This window comes from Chionomys nivalis, chromosome 1, assembly GCF_950005125.1.
Source record: "Chionomys nivalis chromosome 1, mChiNiv1.1, whole genome shotgun sequence".
Classification (NCBI taxonomy): Eukaryota; Metazoa; Chordata; class Mammalia; order Rodentia; family Cricetidae; genus Chionomys; species Chionomys nivalis.
Window position 1 is genome coordinate 147,833,599 of NC_080086.1, and position 13,972 is coordinate 147,847,570.

Sequence of the window (13,972 nt, forward strand, 5' to 3'; positions counted from 1 at the left end):
AGACTTTTATGACATCTGCTAATAAGTAAGAAATCTGTGTGTTGAGAGATATGTCTAGATACAGAACTGTGGCACAAAATGTTCTCTCAGAACTAAGAAATGTTCCTAACTAAGCAAGGAAAGAATCAAGTTCACGAAATTTTTATCAGATATTTCCTGATGATACAGTAGGAAAAGGACACAGAAAGTCAGAAGCTCACTATTCAGGTACTGGCAGTTAACAGTACCCTTCTTTCTTGCTCAAGTCAATACTTGAGCAGGGTTAGCCTCTGATTATATACTTGGGACTACAGAATACTTAACAAAAAGCACCATTTGCGCAAATGACACTACATGTAAGCTGCTAACTGTAAGTTCTTGAATATAAATGTGTACATGTGTTCCTGCCCCTCCCTCTGTCCCTCTCTGTCCGTGTGTCTTTCTCTGTCTTTGTTTCCAGCTCTGTCCCTTCCTTAGTCTCAACACACACTTCCTCCCTCTGCTTTGCTAATACCACCAAACATTCAGTATCCACTTCATTTCTATCTCACCTACTGAAACATAAATTCTCTTCTATAAGATCAGGAATTTGATCTATTTTTTCTTGCCTATCAGTATGCCCATTCAATAAATAATTGCTAACTAAATAATGAAAAAAAAGTCCGTTCATAAAATCCAAATGATAAACTTGCCAGGCCTCAAATACCAACAGATTCAATGTCTATCCTGAATTTCAGAATTACCAAAAGACAGTATCAGCTCCTTGGGAATATTTTCAAATAAAGACAAACTACTCCAAAAAGCAAGCAAGAAGTAACACCATTAAAGTCAATTACTGTTACGTTTCAGAAGCACTTCAAAATACATTTGAAGGACTAAGTTATAAATGTAACAATACAGGACACATGCCATCTTCACCCACATTAATGAGAATCAAAGCAAAACAAGCTTATGTGAAGAGTGTCCTACAGAGAGGTGCTTCTGAGGGCCATGGGCCGAGGAGCATCCTCATACTGTTCCTAGTGACCAGCAACACAAACAGAAACCAAGAGGGAACATTTTAAAACTGTCACAGCAAGCGGGGGGGGGGGGGGGGTTAGTTAGGCAGCTGCCCTGAGCAGAGTGCAGGCCGGGTTGTGTGGCGCCTCATAAACGCCATGCCATGTACACCATCCATGAAGCAGACCAGGTGACTATTAATAGTCGGAGTGATCTGAAGAGTGAACGAAGAAGTCCTCGGTCCTCTGACCTGTTGGAGCTGAATCCCTTACTCAAATAAAAGGGATGCTCTAAACTAAAATAGCTAAACGGAAACTGGCCCTACAAACTCTTTCCACAGCAGCTGGTCAAAACCCAAGGGGCAGAAACATATTTCAAGCCTTTTAAAATGCCAATGAGTAAGTGATCAGTAATGTCTAATTGTTCAAAAATATATATTGTTATATTTATTTTATTTGGTGAAATGATTCTAAATCAAAGACAAAGAGAACTTCAAACAAGTTTTCACTTTCTTTTTTTTAAGTCTGACTATGTAGCTCAGGTCTTGAACTTACAATACTTTTGCCTCCGTCTCCCAAGTGCTGAGCTAACAGCCTAAGTCACCACTCCCAGCTTGTACCTAGACCTCAGTTGTGTACGGCTGGGGTTTCCCGGGCTTTCCCTTTCCACCCTAGCACATCTATCAGTGCCCTTGTTCTGCTCATGTTTAGACAGTTATGTTGGTGAGACTCATGGCTGTAGCTTTGACATTACTAGGAGACATAACCTCACAGCAAACTCCTACTCCTTGTTCTGCCCCCTCTTCCACAATGTCCCCTAAGCCTTAGTTCAGGAGTGTTTTACAGTTTAACCACCAGGACTGTGCTCCACAATTCTGCATTTTGATTGGTTGTGGTTTTCTGATAGTCCTCCTCAGGAAAGAATACACAAATTAGTTATTCAGTACCAAACAGGCAGTCCCCAAAACATGCATGCAAGTAACATTATAAAGACTGAGCAGGTAGTACTTATGTATTTAGGGAAAAATACGTGACACACACACACAAGTATGTAATGATTAACAAGAGGCTACACGTTGGAAAAGGAGCAAGGAGGTGTATATGGGAAGGTTTAGAGGGAGGAAGGGGAAAGGGAAATGATGTAATTGTATTATAATATAAAAATTAAAAGAAATATATTTTTTAAAAGCAAAATCCTTCAAGAAAATGGGCAATCCAGACATGGTAGCAATCCAGCCTGAGTTCTTTGGAGGCTGAGGACTGCACTCAAGAATCCCTAGGCAACATAAAACCCCACCTCAGGAAAGAAGAGGAAAGACACTGGGGCAAAGAGAAGACAAGATGAACATAGTTGTTTGATGGAGGAAGGTCATTGGTTAATTAATAAAGAAACTGCTTGGCCTGATAGGTTAGAACATAGGTGGGTGGAGTAAACAGAACAGAATGCTGGGAGGAAGAGGAAGTGAGCTCAGACGGCATAGCTCTGCTCTCTGAGGCAGACGCGATGAAGCTCCGACGCAGGATGGAGATAGGCTAGAATCTTCCTGGTAAGCGCAGCTCGTGGTGCTACACACATTAATAGAAACGGGCCAAGCAGTGTTTAAATGAACACAGTTTGTGTATCGGTATTTCGGGTAAAGCTAGCTGGTGGCTGGGAGCCAGGTGGCAGGAACGCAGCCCGCAGCTCCTTCTACAGTTGTTGGATTACATTATTCCAGATGAAGTCTGTGGCTTGCAGGAAATCCTCACAGCCACTAGCATCTCATTCACAGTACATTCCACAGCATAATAACTAGAAGCTGGGCTGTTCTACACCCCTCCATCTGACACAAAGTCATGACTCAACAGACTGTATAGTCTTGTTTTAAAGGTCCATGGATCCATGAAGGACTGAACTCTGCAGTACGTCACACAACTCAATATTAAAGGTCCCTTTCTAGGAACTTTTTTTTTCCCCCAAATAGTGGGAATAATTCATACCAAGGTCCCTAAACTTAACTTACATGTCTGACTAAAGGAGAGCATCACGTGTCCCTACGACTCTAGTCCTTGATTATGTATCATTTGCAATACACAATAATACAAGAGCCTCGTGTGTGCCTGAGGCATCTTGTGACCAAAGTCATGGGGTGACTACAGGGCCCTTCAGTGAAACAAACCTAGAGATCACAGAAAACAATCACTGCTTTCCGCAAGGATTCTCAAGGTCAAAGGACTTCTAGAAACCAGCTGTTCACTCTAATGTTTACCCCAGATACAGTGACTCCGCTAAATTCCTACATTTCCCCCTTTTGTTTAAGCTATATTAATTATGTTGATGATTATGCAGCCATGTAGTGAAGACAGCCTTTTCTCTTTTGTGCTGTCTCATAGTCTTATGTACATAAGTCAGAATATATTCAAAGGCCAGTAAAACTATTATAGTAAAAAATAAGTATAACAATGACTAGAATAATAACTTATTAAAATTATTTACAGGGTTAAATGAAGCTATGGTATCTGCAAGGCTTTCCACAGCATTCACCCCTTTAGAGTTTTTAAAGGCCTTGTGGCTTTCTGACATTCTGTATCTGTACTTTCAAAACCCAAAGTCTCAACCAAAACCTTCCTAAAATCAGGGTCAATCACTGCTCTATGCACTGCTGAAGTCAATATTTGTAGAAAATCAGTGTAAGCTTCTCCTTAGTAACCATTTTATTTGATAAGCTAACAACCCACTGTTTCAGGTGTTACATTTTTACAGAATTTAACCAAGCATTTCCAGAAAAAACCTTGAGCAGAACCAAATTCTCAATAATGAGAAACAGACAAGAACAAACACAATAATATAGTTTAAAATCATAAATTTTGTTTTTAGTTCATTTATTATGAAAATTAAACATTCCTTTAAAGATTAATTAGACAATGATGAATGACTAACACCTCTGGAAATTCAGACAGCATCGGCTTAGTGCTTTATGTCATGACTGTAATTGTTTTCTATTAGAAGCTGGACTTATTTTAAATATTTTTCCCTTGAAGGAACCATTGATGTAAATAGATTAGAAGTAATCTATCTATTTAGAGCAATGCCAATGCTCGGGAGGCAAAGGCAGATGGATCTCCATGAGTTAGAGGTCAGCCTCATCTACATAGTAAGTTCCCAGACAGTCGGAGCTACAAAATAAGACCCTGCCAAGAAAGAGGCAGAGAGACACAGAGGGAGAGAGAAACAGAGACACTGAAATTGATTTTCAACCTATTAGAATCTTTCATAAACTCAAAAACGAGGTATCACGCAACTCATCCGCATCCAATGTCCCCCAGTGCTGACTCTCTAGTCAGACTTAACCTCCATCCACAACACTTCCCCAGCCTCCCGATCCTTCACTGCCACTAGGAGTGCTTGTTTGATTTGCCACATAGAAAACCTGTATTTGTCCATGGTCTAATTTTTGTTTTGTTTTGTTGTTGCTATGACACCAGTTAATTTATAAAGAATGCACTCATTCACAGCTCTGCAGACTGGGCAGTCCAAGTCCAAGAGACTCTTTTCTGTATGTGTCACTTCACAACAAGACAGAAGGGCAAAAAAACCAAGAAGGCCCAACTCACCTTAAGAATAGCACCAACCCCAAAACTGTTCCAGTCTTTCCTCCCACTCTTTATGCTGAGAACTGAACCCAGAACCTAGTGTATGTTAGGCCAAGAGATCTACCACTGAACCATATCCCAAGCCCATTTCGTAAATATTTGTTATGATGGCAAGCTTTTCGATGAGTTTTAGAGGGAACAAACATATAAACCACAGTATCAAGAGACTCAATTAAGAATGGCTGCTTAGTCTCTTCTGCTTATCTCTCTCAGGATAAAGATCTCCCATCATGGATCTTAGAGTTCTAATATCCACCATGGATATCCACCACGGAAATGACTCGTAATACATACAAAATACTTGCTGAATAAAAAAAATTAATTCAGTGACCTAGACTTCTCAAGGCTATGGAGAGTCAGAGACATACAGAGAGAAGGAAGTGCTGAGAAAGATGGATTGTGGGATATAATAAGGATTCTAGTTTTGGGCATTTTATTCTTGTTTTGAAAACATATACATTTTCTTACTTTACATAATATATGCTATATTTCATAATTAAATAAAATAATCAACTGAATATTAATACAAACTGTAAAGTACTTACCTCACTTTGTGGCTCCTGGATAACTTTATAGAGAGATGAAACTAAAGAACTCTTGTCTTTCAAATTTGTGGCATAATTTGGCAAAGATGTTTCTGGGAGTGTCTAAACAAATTTAAAAGAACAGCTTTTATTTTTGTGAAGTTCTAAAGCAGACAAATTCATAAAAAGAAAATTTTATCTATTGTTATTACACAGACTGGAGGTGGGAGAGGGAGACTGAGAAAGAGTGTCTAATAGGCATGGAGTTTCTGGAATCCCATGCTGGTGTTTGGTGCAATCTTATAAATATATCAATAGAACAAGAAGAAAAATAAATAAATAAATAAAACCAATACTTCATTCTCATTTAAGATAGTGGATTTTATGTAATATGAATTATAACTCAACAACAAATTCCCAAAAAATATACTTTATTCTCTTATTAGCAACAAGATGAATCACTATGAGAACTTCACCGCTGGGACTAGGGTAATGGCTCAGTGCACAAATAAAGGGCTGCACAAACATGGAAAGCAGAAGTAGGATCCACAGAACCCACTTAAAAGCAAGGGCTGTCATGGTAACCCCAGTACTCTGGAGGCAGAGACAGGGCATCACCAGGGAAAGCTGGCTTGCTAGACTAGCCAACTGATGGGCTCTGTGTTCCACTGAGAGACCCTGTGTCAATAGGTTAAGTGCAGAGTAATCAAGGAGGACACTCAACGTCAACCGTGGGCCTACACATGCAAGCGCACATGTGCAAGAGCACCCACACACATGCAAACATTCATAAACACATGCATGCAGCCCCCACACTTAAAAACATACAAACAAAAAAACTTCTTTCAATTATATTATTTTTAGATTAGAAACAATACTGAAAAACACATAAAATTAGAGCTCTGTCTTCGAAGCTTCAGGAGTGATGGATCTCCTTAGACCTATGTATGACCTTGCTTCTTGTTACAAGAGGATCTAATGTCTCTAACCTGTAAACCATAGGCCACCTGATCCAAATACTCCATGCGACTCTCAGTGGTGAGTCTACACTATGGGTTGGGCAGAATACCTAGACATCAGGAACTGGAGACCACAGAACTGTACCACCACAAATTAGTTTTCCTAATGCCACTTAAGATACAGTCACAAACTGCTAGCATCACTGCTCCAGACGTGGAGCCTACAGAGAAGAGAGAGGGCTAGAAAGAGAGACACTCTCAGCTGTAACTCATATAACTGTGGGTGAAAAGCAGCATATAAAACTGAAAAAAAATTCTAGAAATTACTAAAAACTTATCTTTCAGAGCATAGCTCATTAGCAGTATCTGTCTCCCAATCCAAACTCCTTCCTTCCTTCACTCACTCACTCACTCACTCACTCACTCACTCACTCAATCAGTTGGTTCTAATCCTGCAGCAGACATAACATCAAGATATTCCTAACAGTCATCTCAGACATAAACTATTTCTCACATATCCCATAACCAAATTAAATCATGATTTAATGTGGGTTGTGGCTAGGATATATAGCTTTATTGTGCAAAAGTATACACATAAAACTAAACTGCACCTTTTTTATAGCAGTGTTATTTGATTACTGGGGGTCTCCTTGAGGGAAAAGCTGTCCTAGCCTCTCTCCATCACTCAGCACAAGCCTCCTACTCAGACCTCTGCCGAGAGAACACAGAGGACAGAATGAGAAATAAAACTATCACAGCTGCACTTGGACGGAGTCTTTAAAAACAGGTCATATTTTGCCTGAAGACAAGTAAGTGAACAGGCTTTTCTAATTTAACAGGAGAGTTCTGTTTACCAGCATGGCATGAAGCGTGAACCATTTGGGAACCTTCCACCATTTCCCAGAACAATAGCAGCCACCACCACAACAAACAGTGTCACCACACTGCTTACATAAGGCAGAGATTAGGGCATTCTTCAATATTTTAAAAGCAAGTAACAAAAGGCCCCCAGGCAACATTCCATTCCTGTCATTTAATCAAAAGCAACCCAGTACTGGAGAAATTTATATAAAAGGGGATGTAATCAAGTAGCATCGGATTTCTATTCTCCTAAGGAAAACAAGCCTGAAGATATGTATAAAGCACACTGTGTCTTGCCAACCCTAACATGGATCCCTTAATGTAGGTATCTTCTTCCCTGCTCCTATATCCGCCCTTCCTCCATCTCCACCCTCCCATTCCTCCAAGCTCTTGCCAGTCCTTCCCTTCTCCCTTCCCTCTCCCCCTCTCCCCTTCCTCCAATCTCACCCCCACCCCTGCCCCCAACCCCATGCTCACAACTTTTGCCCAGCAATCTTGTTTGGTTCCAATTTCCAGGAGGATCTATATGTTTTTCTTTGGGTTCACCTTGTTATTTGGCTTCTCTGGGCTTGTGAACTATAGGCTTAATGTCCTTTGTTTATGGCTAGAGTCCACAAATAAGTGAATACATACCATATTCATCTTTTTGGGTCTAGGTTATCTCACTCAGGATAGTGTTTTCTATTTCCATCCATTTGCATGCAAAATTCAAGATGTCATTGTTTTTTACCACTGAGTAGTACTCTAATGTATGTGTATTCCACACTTTCTTTATCCATTCTTACATTGAGGGGCATCTAGGTTGTTTCCAGGTTCTGGCTATTACAAATAATGCTGCTATGAACATAGTTGAACAAATGCTTTTGTAGTATTGTTGGGCATCTATTGGGTATATTCCTTAGAGTGGTATTGCTGAATCTTGAGGTAGGCTGATTCCCAATTTCCTGAGAAACCACCACACTGATTTCCAAAGTGATTGCACAAGTTTGCATTCCCACCAGCAATGGACGAGTGTTTCCCTTACACCACATCCTCTCCAGCAAAGGCCATTATTGGTGTTTTCGATTTTAGCCATTCTGACAGGATCCCAGGTGTCCACAGGGATGTCCCCAGCTAGTCCTTGGACAGTCCAGGAGAGGGTGCCTGAACTGTCCTTGCCCCACTATTACACTGATGATTATCTCAAATATCAACATAGAATCTTCATCTGGCTTCAGATGGAGATAGAGACAGAGACCCTCATCAGAGCAACAGTCTGAGCTCCCAAGGTCCAGTTGAAAGGCAGAAGGAAGGAGAAGATGAGCAAGGAAGTCAGGACCACGATGGGTTGGTCCACCATCTGAGGCAGTGTGCCTGATCTAATAGGAGCTCACCAAATACAGCTGGACTGAGTCTGAATAAGCATGTGATCAAACCAGACTCTCTGATTGTGGCTGACAATGGGGGCTAAGAAGCTATTGATAAAGGCACTGGGACTCATTTTTATGGCATGTTCTGGCTTTTTGGGACCCTATTCTATATGGATGCACAGCTCCCTAGGCCTGGATGTAGGGGGGAGGGCCTTGGACTTCCCACAGGGCAGGGTTCCCTGCCCTCTCTCAAGCAGGGAGGGAGAGGGAGGAGGGGGTGTGGAGGAGCGGGAGGGAATTGGGAGGAGGGTAGTAAGTGTAAATATTTGAATGGAAAAAAAAAGCTTACTGTGTAGTCTATATGAACACACATTTTTTTTTTTCTGTGAAACACTCAGAAGCTTTTAGTGTTACTTATCCTTCCCCATACTGCCCTCCCATCCCCTCTGCCTCGTTCAATCCCAACACTAAAGACTTTTGAAATGTCTTATGGAAACCTACTATTGTAGAGGCTTTCTAAAAGGCATATGTATATATACATATATAAAATGAGCTATCTTATAATGGGGGGCAATGACACTCCTAGAGATCACTAGCTATCAAATAAAAAGCCCAATATTGGGTATGCCTTGTCTCTTTCTGAGTTGTTATTCAGGAAGATTCCCCTCTCAAAATTCCCTCCTCCAAATTATATTTTGTTTTTTGTTTTGCCATTGCTCTTGGTTACTGTCATGGTTTGAATAAAAATAGTCCCCACAGACTCAAAGAAAGTGTCACTATTATGTGTGTCCTTGTTGGAGAAAGTGTCCCACTGTGGGGGTGGGTTTTGGGCTCTCTGAAGCTCATGTTAGGCCTAGTGTGGCATCACTTTTGGATCAAGATGTAGAACTCTCAGCTCCTTCTCCAGCGCTATATCTGCCTGCACGCCACCATGCTTCCTGTCATGATGATAATGGTCTCAACCTCTGAACTGGAAGCCAGTACCAATTAAATGTTTGGTTTTTTTTTTATAGGAATTGCCATGGTCATAGTGTCTCTTCACAGTAATAGGAACCCTAACTAAGACAGTCACTCTCCAGAACTCGGAGTAAAAACCTACTGCTAAAGATACTACACATCTAGACAACAGGATATGAGAAATCAAACTGGTACCACCCTGGAAGCTTTTTTTTTAAATATTTATTTATTTATTATGTGTACAACATTCCTTCCATGTGGGCCCGCAAGCCAGAAGGCGGCGCCAGGTCTCATTATAGATGGCTGTGAGCCACCATGTGGTTGCTGGGAATTGAACTCTGGAAGAGCAGTCAGTGCTCTTAACCACTGAGCCATCTCTCCAGCCCTGGAAGCTTCTTCTTTGCATCCTAACTTTCACAGGGCTGGAATGTTCTATGCATCCTCCTGGGAGAAAGTCATCAATAGTCCTATTTGTGAGCACTGCACGCTACAATAACGACTGTAAGAGCCAGAGGGAGTGGATGTCTGCTGTGAAACAGTATTTGTCAGACACGACAGCTCAGCTGCACACATCACCTCAGAGCAGCTGGGACTGCCCACGATTTGCCCAAGATCAAGCAACCTGAGTTCAAGCAGAGAGACGGGAGGGGCTGGTGTTGTCCTATGCCCATCTGGGGAGCTATTAGCAATTGATGGCTGCTAGGGTATGGGAAAGTCAGTTTTCTTCAGGAATGCAGCTCCAGTGGATGGTCCCACATTCATACACATACCGACAGTACTAAATGGATCCAGCGGGTATTAAAATTTTTAAAGGAAATGCATATGAAATTAGGAAAGAAGGAGGGAAGGATAGGGAAGGAATGGAAGGAAGAGAAAAGAGGAGGATTTGGTCAGAATACATATGCATATGAATATTAAATAAAATATTTTCAAAGAGAAAAAGAAACAGCCAGAGACAAAAGAACATTTCTTTTCCGAAAAGCCAAACTCTGTAAAGCAGGGTGTCCTGGGGCTGCTTCTGACAAAAAGAGAAAAGAATGCCTTTAAACTCAGTGAGGCAGCTCTCACACTCGGCTCAAAACTCCATTACTACCAGTGAGGCAGCTCTCACACTCGGCTCAAAACTCCATTACTACCTCATGGCATGGAAGGACGAAAGTCACTTTTCTAAGAAGGAAGGGTACAACTACTGTGCTCATGTGTCTGGAGATGGCTCAGCACTAAGAGCATTGCCTGCTCTTCCACAAGACCTGGGATGGATTCCCATGGTTGTCTGTACCTCCAGCCCCAGGGATCCCACTTCTTCTTCTGGCCTCTATGGGTACCAGACACAAACATGATACATGACATACATGCAGATAAAACATGCATATGCATAAAATAAACACATAAAATTCAAACAAAACAAATGGTGCTTTGAAAAATGGATTTTAAGGATGAACTTAAGAACTGTTGGCCTTCTCAACTACCAGCTAAGGTTCCTCATGCTTCAGAAGGCAGAAATGGTGATGAAAATTTTAAAAAATTATGTTGAAATTATTGCTGGCAATTTCTTTAAGAAAACAGATGCCTCATACTAAAGTATTTTTTGGCAGATGGCTTTAAAATGTAAGGAGGGGATTGGATTGGATGAAGGGAATTAACAAAACTGTGCAGATGGGTGAAAAATCAATAAACAGAACAACCCTCCTCAATGGCTTCACACATGAAAATGGATTGAGCCACATACTGAGATTCAGTGACTATGAGAAAATTGAAAGAAAAAATTGGAGTCTAGATAATACACACACAGCATTAAGAAAAACACAAAGCAATCCGAAATTTCTTTGTACTAATAAGCCATTGAAAATAGTAAATAGTCATGAAATTCTAGTTTACTATGTTAGTCTATCAAGAAAATACTACTAGAGATTACCTACTGCAGACACTGGATGCTTTTCTACAAGTAAAAATATTTCTTTTAAAAACTTTTACATTTACTTATTTTTATTTATTCAGTGTATGTGAATGTGTGGTACAGTGGACAACTTGTGGAAGTTGGTCCTCTCTGTGGGTCCCAGGGATCTAACGCAGGCCATCAAATTCGATGGCCAGTTCCTTTACTCCCCACCCCCACCCTACCCTGAGCTATCTCCCCAGCTCACTAGAAAAAAATTTACATGTGTTTATTTTGCTTGTGATTTTTTAGCTAAAGTTTTACCGGGGCAAATGGTCTCTGTGGGTTTCAGAGGCTGCTGAGTCAGACCGTGGAAGAATGAGTTCAAACTGTGCAAGGGCACATCATCGAGCTGAAGTCACCTCTACAGACCATCTACTTCAATTTTTCTGATGCTACTCACTGAGCTGTAATGATTTATTCAAGAAAACCACCTACTAGAATTCAACAGGCTGTTGACTCTCAGCCCACTCAGTCAAGTACAATAATGTTGCCATAGTTGTGCTACTCAAAAAACAGAGGATTTTCTTTAAAAATGAATAAACAAAAACCAAAAGCAAGGGGCTGGAGAGATAGTTCAGCTATAAAGAGCACTTGCTAATCTTCCAGGGGACCTGAGTTTGATTCCCAGAACGCACAACCATTTCCAAGGTATCAGATGCCTTTTACACGTACGTATGTCTTCCAATTCTGGTCTAACTCCACTCCTTGATTTCCTATCAACAAGCCCCATTCCAGGTTTGCAATGCCTTTCTCAGACAGAGCAAAATCTAATTCCCATGTTCCTAATATATATACTTATTTACTCAATGGCACTAATCTACTAACGCAGCCTTTCCAGCTAGCTCTGGTAAAAGTCACCTTTGCAACCCTTCTTCCTAATCACGTAAGTACTCTATTCCCTCAGACACCAGGACACACTACTGCCAATACTGCTGCCCTGGCCCCTCTGTCCTCCCTACTGCATTTCCTAGGTATCTGAACACTGTAGCAAGAAGGGAAAGAATTAACAGATAGATGTTGTCCCAGGATTTCTATCAATACAATAAAACACCACGACAAGAAGGGTTTATTTGGCTGACACTTTCACAGCATTGTTCATCACCAAAGTAAGTCAGGGCAGGAACTCAAACAGGGCACGAACCTGAAGGCAGGCTTGCTCCACATGGCTTGCTCAGCCTGTTTTCTTATAGAACCCAGGACCATCAGCCCAGGGGTGGCACCACCCACAATGAACTGGTCCGTCCCCCAATAGACACTAATTAAGAAAATGCTCCACAGGTTTGTCTGCAGCACAGTCTTATGGAGGTGTTTTCTCAAGGAGGTTTCTTCCTCTCAGAGGACTATAGTTTGTATCAAGTTGACATAAATCAAGCCAGCTTAAGCAACATGATTTTCAAACTTTTGCCATAATCATTACCCCTCCCCCATGACTGCTATTTAACATGTGTTCTGTGTATAGCTCCATCTTAAGGAATTAGTAACTGGCTTTTCCACATTTGACATAAGAATGATCTACAAGAAATGGTACTCAACAGTTAAATCCGAAAAATTCCATCAGCTGGCCCTCACTCCAAAATCATAACAGTGTGTGGCAAAATATTATAAAGACTTCTGAAGCAGAAGAAAGGCTTAAAAACTCCTTGACTGATCATTTACAAAGCTAACATAAGGCAAGTACATACAAAATTTAATTCAAATATTAAAATTTGCAAAGAGTGCTGTATAGTGTACTTTCATAGTACCCCACACTGCTCCGTGATGAATTAGGAAATCCGAAGAGGGATACTCAATTTGTGACAATAAAACTAAGAAGGTAGCCATGAGGCGGTGGTGCACACTTTTAATCCCAGCACTCAGAGGCAGAGAGGCAGGTGGATCTCTGTGAGTTCAAAGCCAGCCTGATCTACAAGAGCTAGTTCCAGGACAGTCAAAGATACACAGAGAAACCCTGTCTGGGGGGAGAGGGCTAAGAAAGTAACAAAGTCTATCCAGCATTCATGAGGACTGGATAACAGAAGCAGATAAAGCCAGCATAGGGTTAACAGGTCACTTAGCAACTGGAGTGTAGTAACACCTCCTTTTTTGAGTGACTATTGTATTCCTGCTCACTGAAAAACCCTGTCTAAAAATCACAGATCATCCAAACTTTGTCACTTGAACACGTATCAGTAGGAATGACACATGTGCCTCTTACCTGGAGAGTCTAACTCACTGACACGGAGAAGCAGCCTTGGTTTCCATCACAGATAAAGGGCTTCAGACCAGGAAGTTTGAACATGCTACAAATCTATGCTAACATCATAGTTTTCAAGATGGCAGGATTCTGAGTTCACTTTCACGTCTAGACTAGACGGTAACCCTATTACACACAGCCCTACCATTGTCTGAGCCTATTAAAACATGGCTTCATCTAAATGTCACCCAAAACACCTTCCCTCCAAATGCTCCCTCTGTTTGGTGATGTCACTGTTGAGCCTGCTGTGCAGTCTCCTTCCCTGCAGCAAGCCACAAAATCTGACACTATGACATTGTAAATTTGTCCCAAATCAGCCAGACAAAATCAAAATGACATTTGCTGCCCAGTCTCTTCAAGTCTGTTTAGATCACAAAGAGTCCCACAAGGTCAGGAGAAGGAACTAGCTGATTTAAGGACCACAGTGTTAGCCACCACAGAGAAGAGCTCACAGGGTAGCCAAGACCAAGCTTTATCTTCTTCATCAATAAATCAAGGATTGCACTCTCCTAACACACCTCCCAGGTCTCCATCTAGAGA

At 41.2% G+C, this 13,972-nt stretch overlaps 1 protein-coding gene across 2 annotated transcripts in view; it reads right to left on the bottom strand.

Annotated features, from left to right (window-relative positions):
• The window catches only part of Hycc1 (hyccin PI4KA lipid kinase complex subunit 1), a 73,881-nt gene that overhangs the window by 29,547 nt on the left and 30,362 nt on the right, over window positions 1–13,972 (bottom strand). For both annotated transcript variants that reach the window (XM_057763621.1, XM_057763630.1), the window contains exon 3: window positions 5,156–5,257. In XM_057763621.1, coding sequence (XP_057619604.1) covers window positions 5,156–5,257 — 102 coding nt within the window. The remainder of the gene's footprint in view (window positions 1–5,155; window positions 5,258–13,972) is intronic.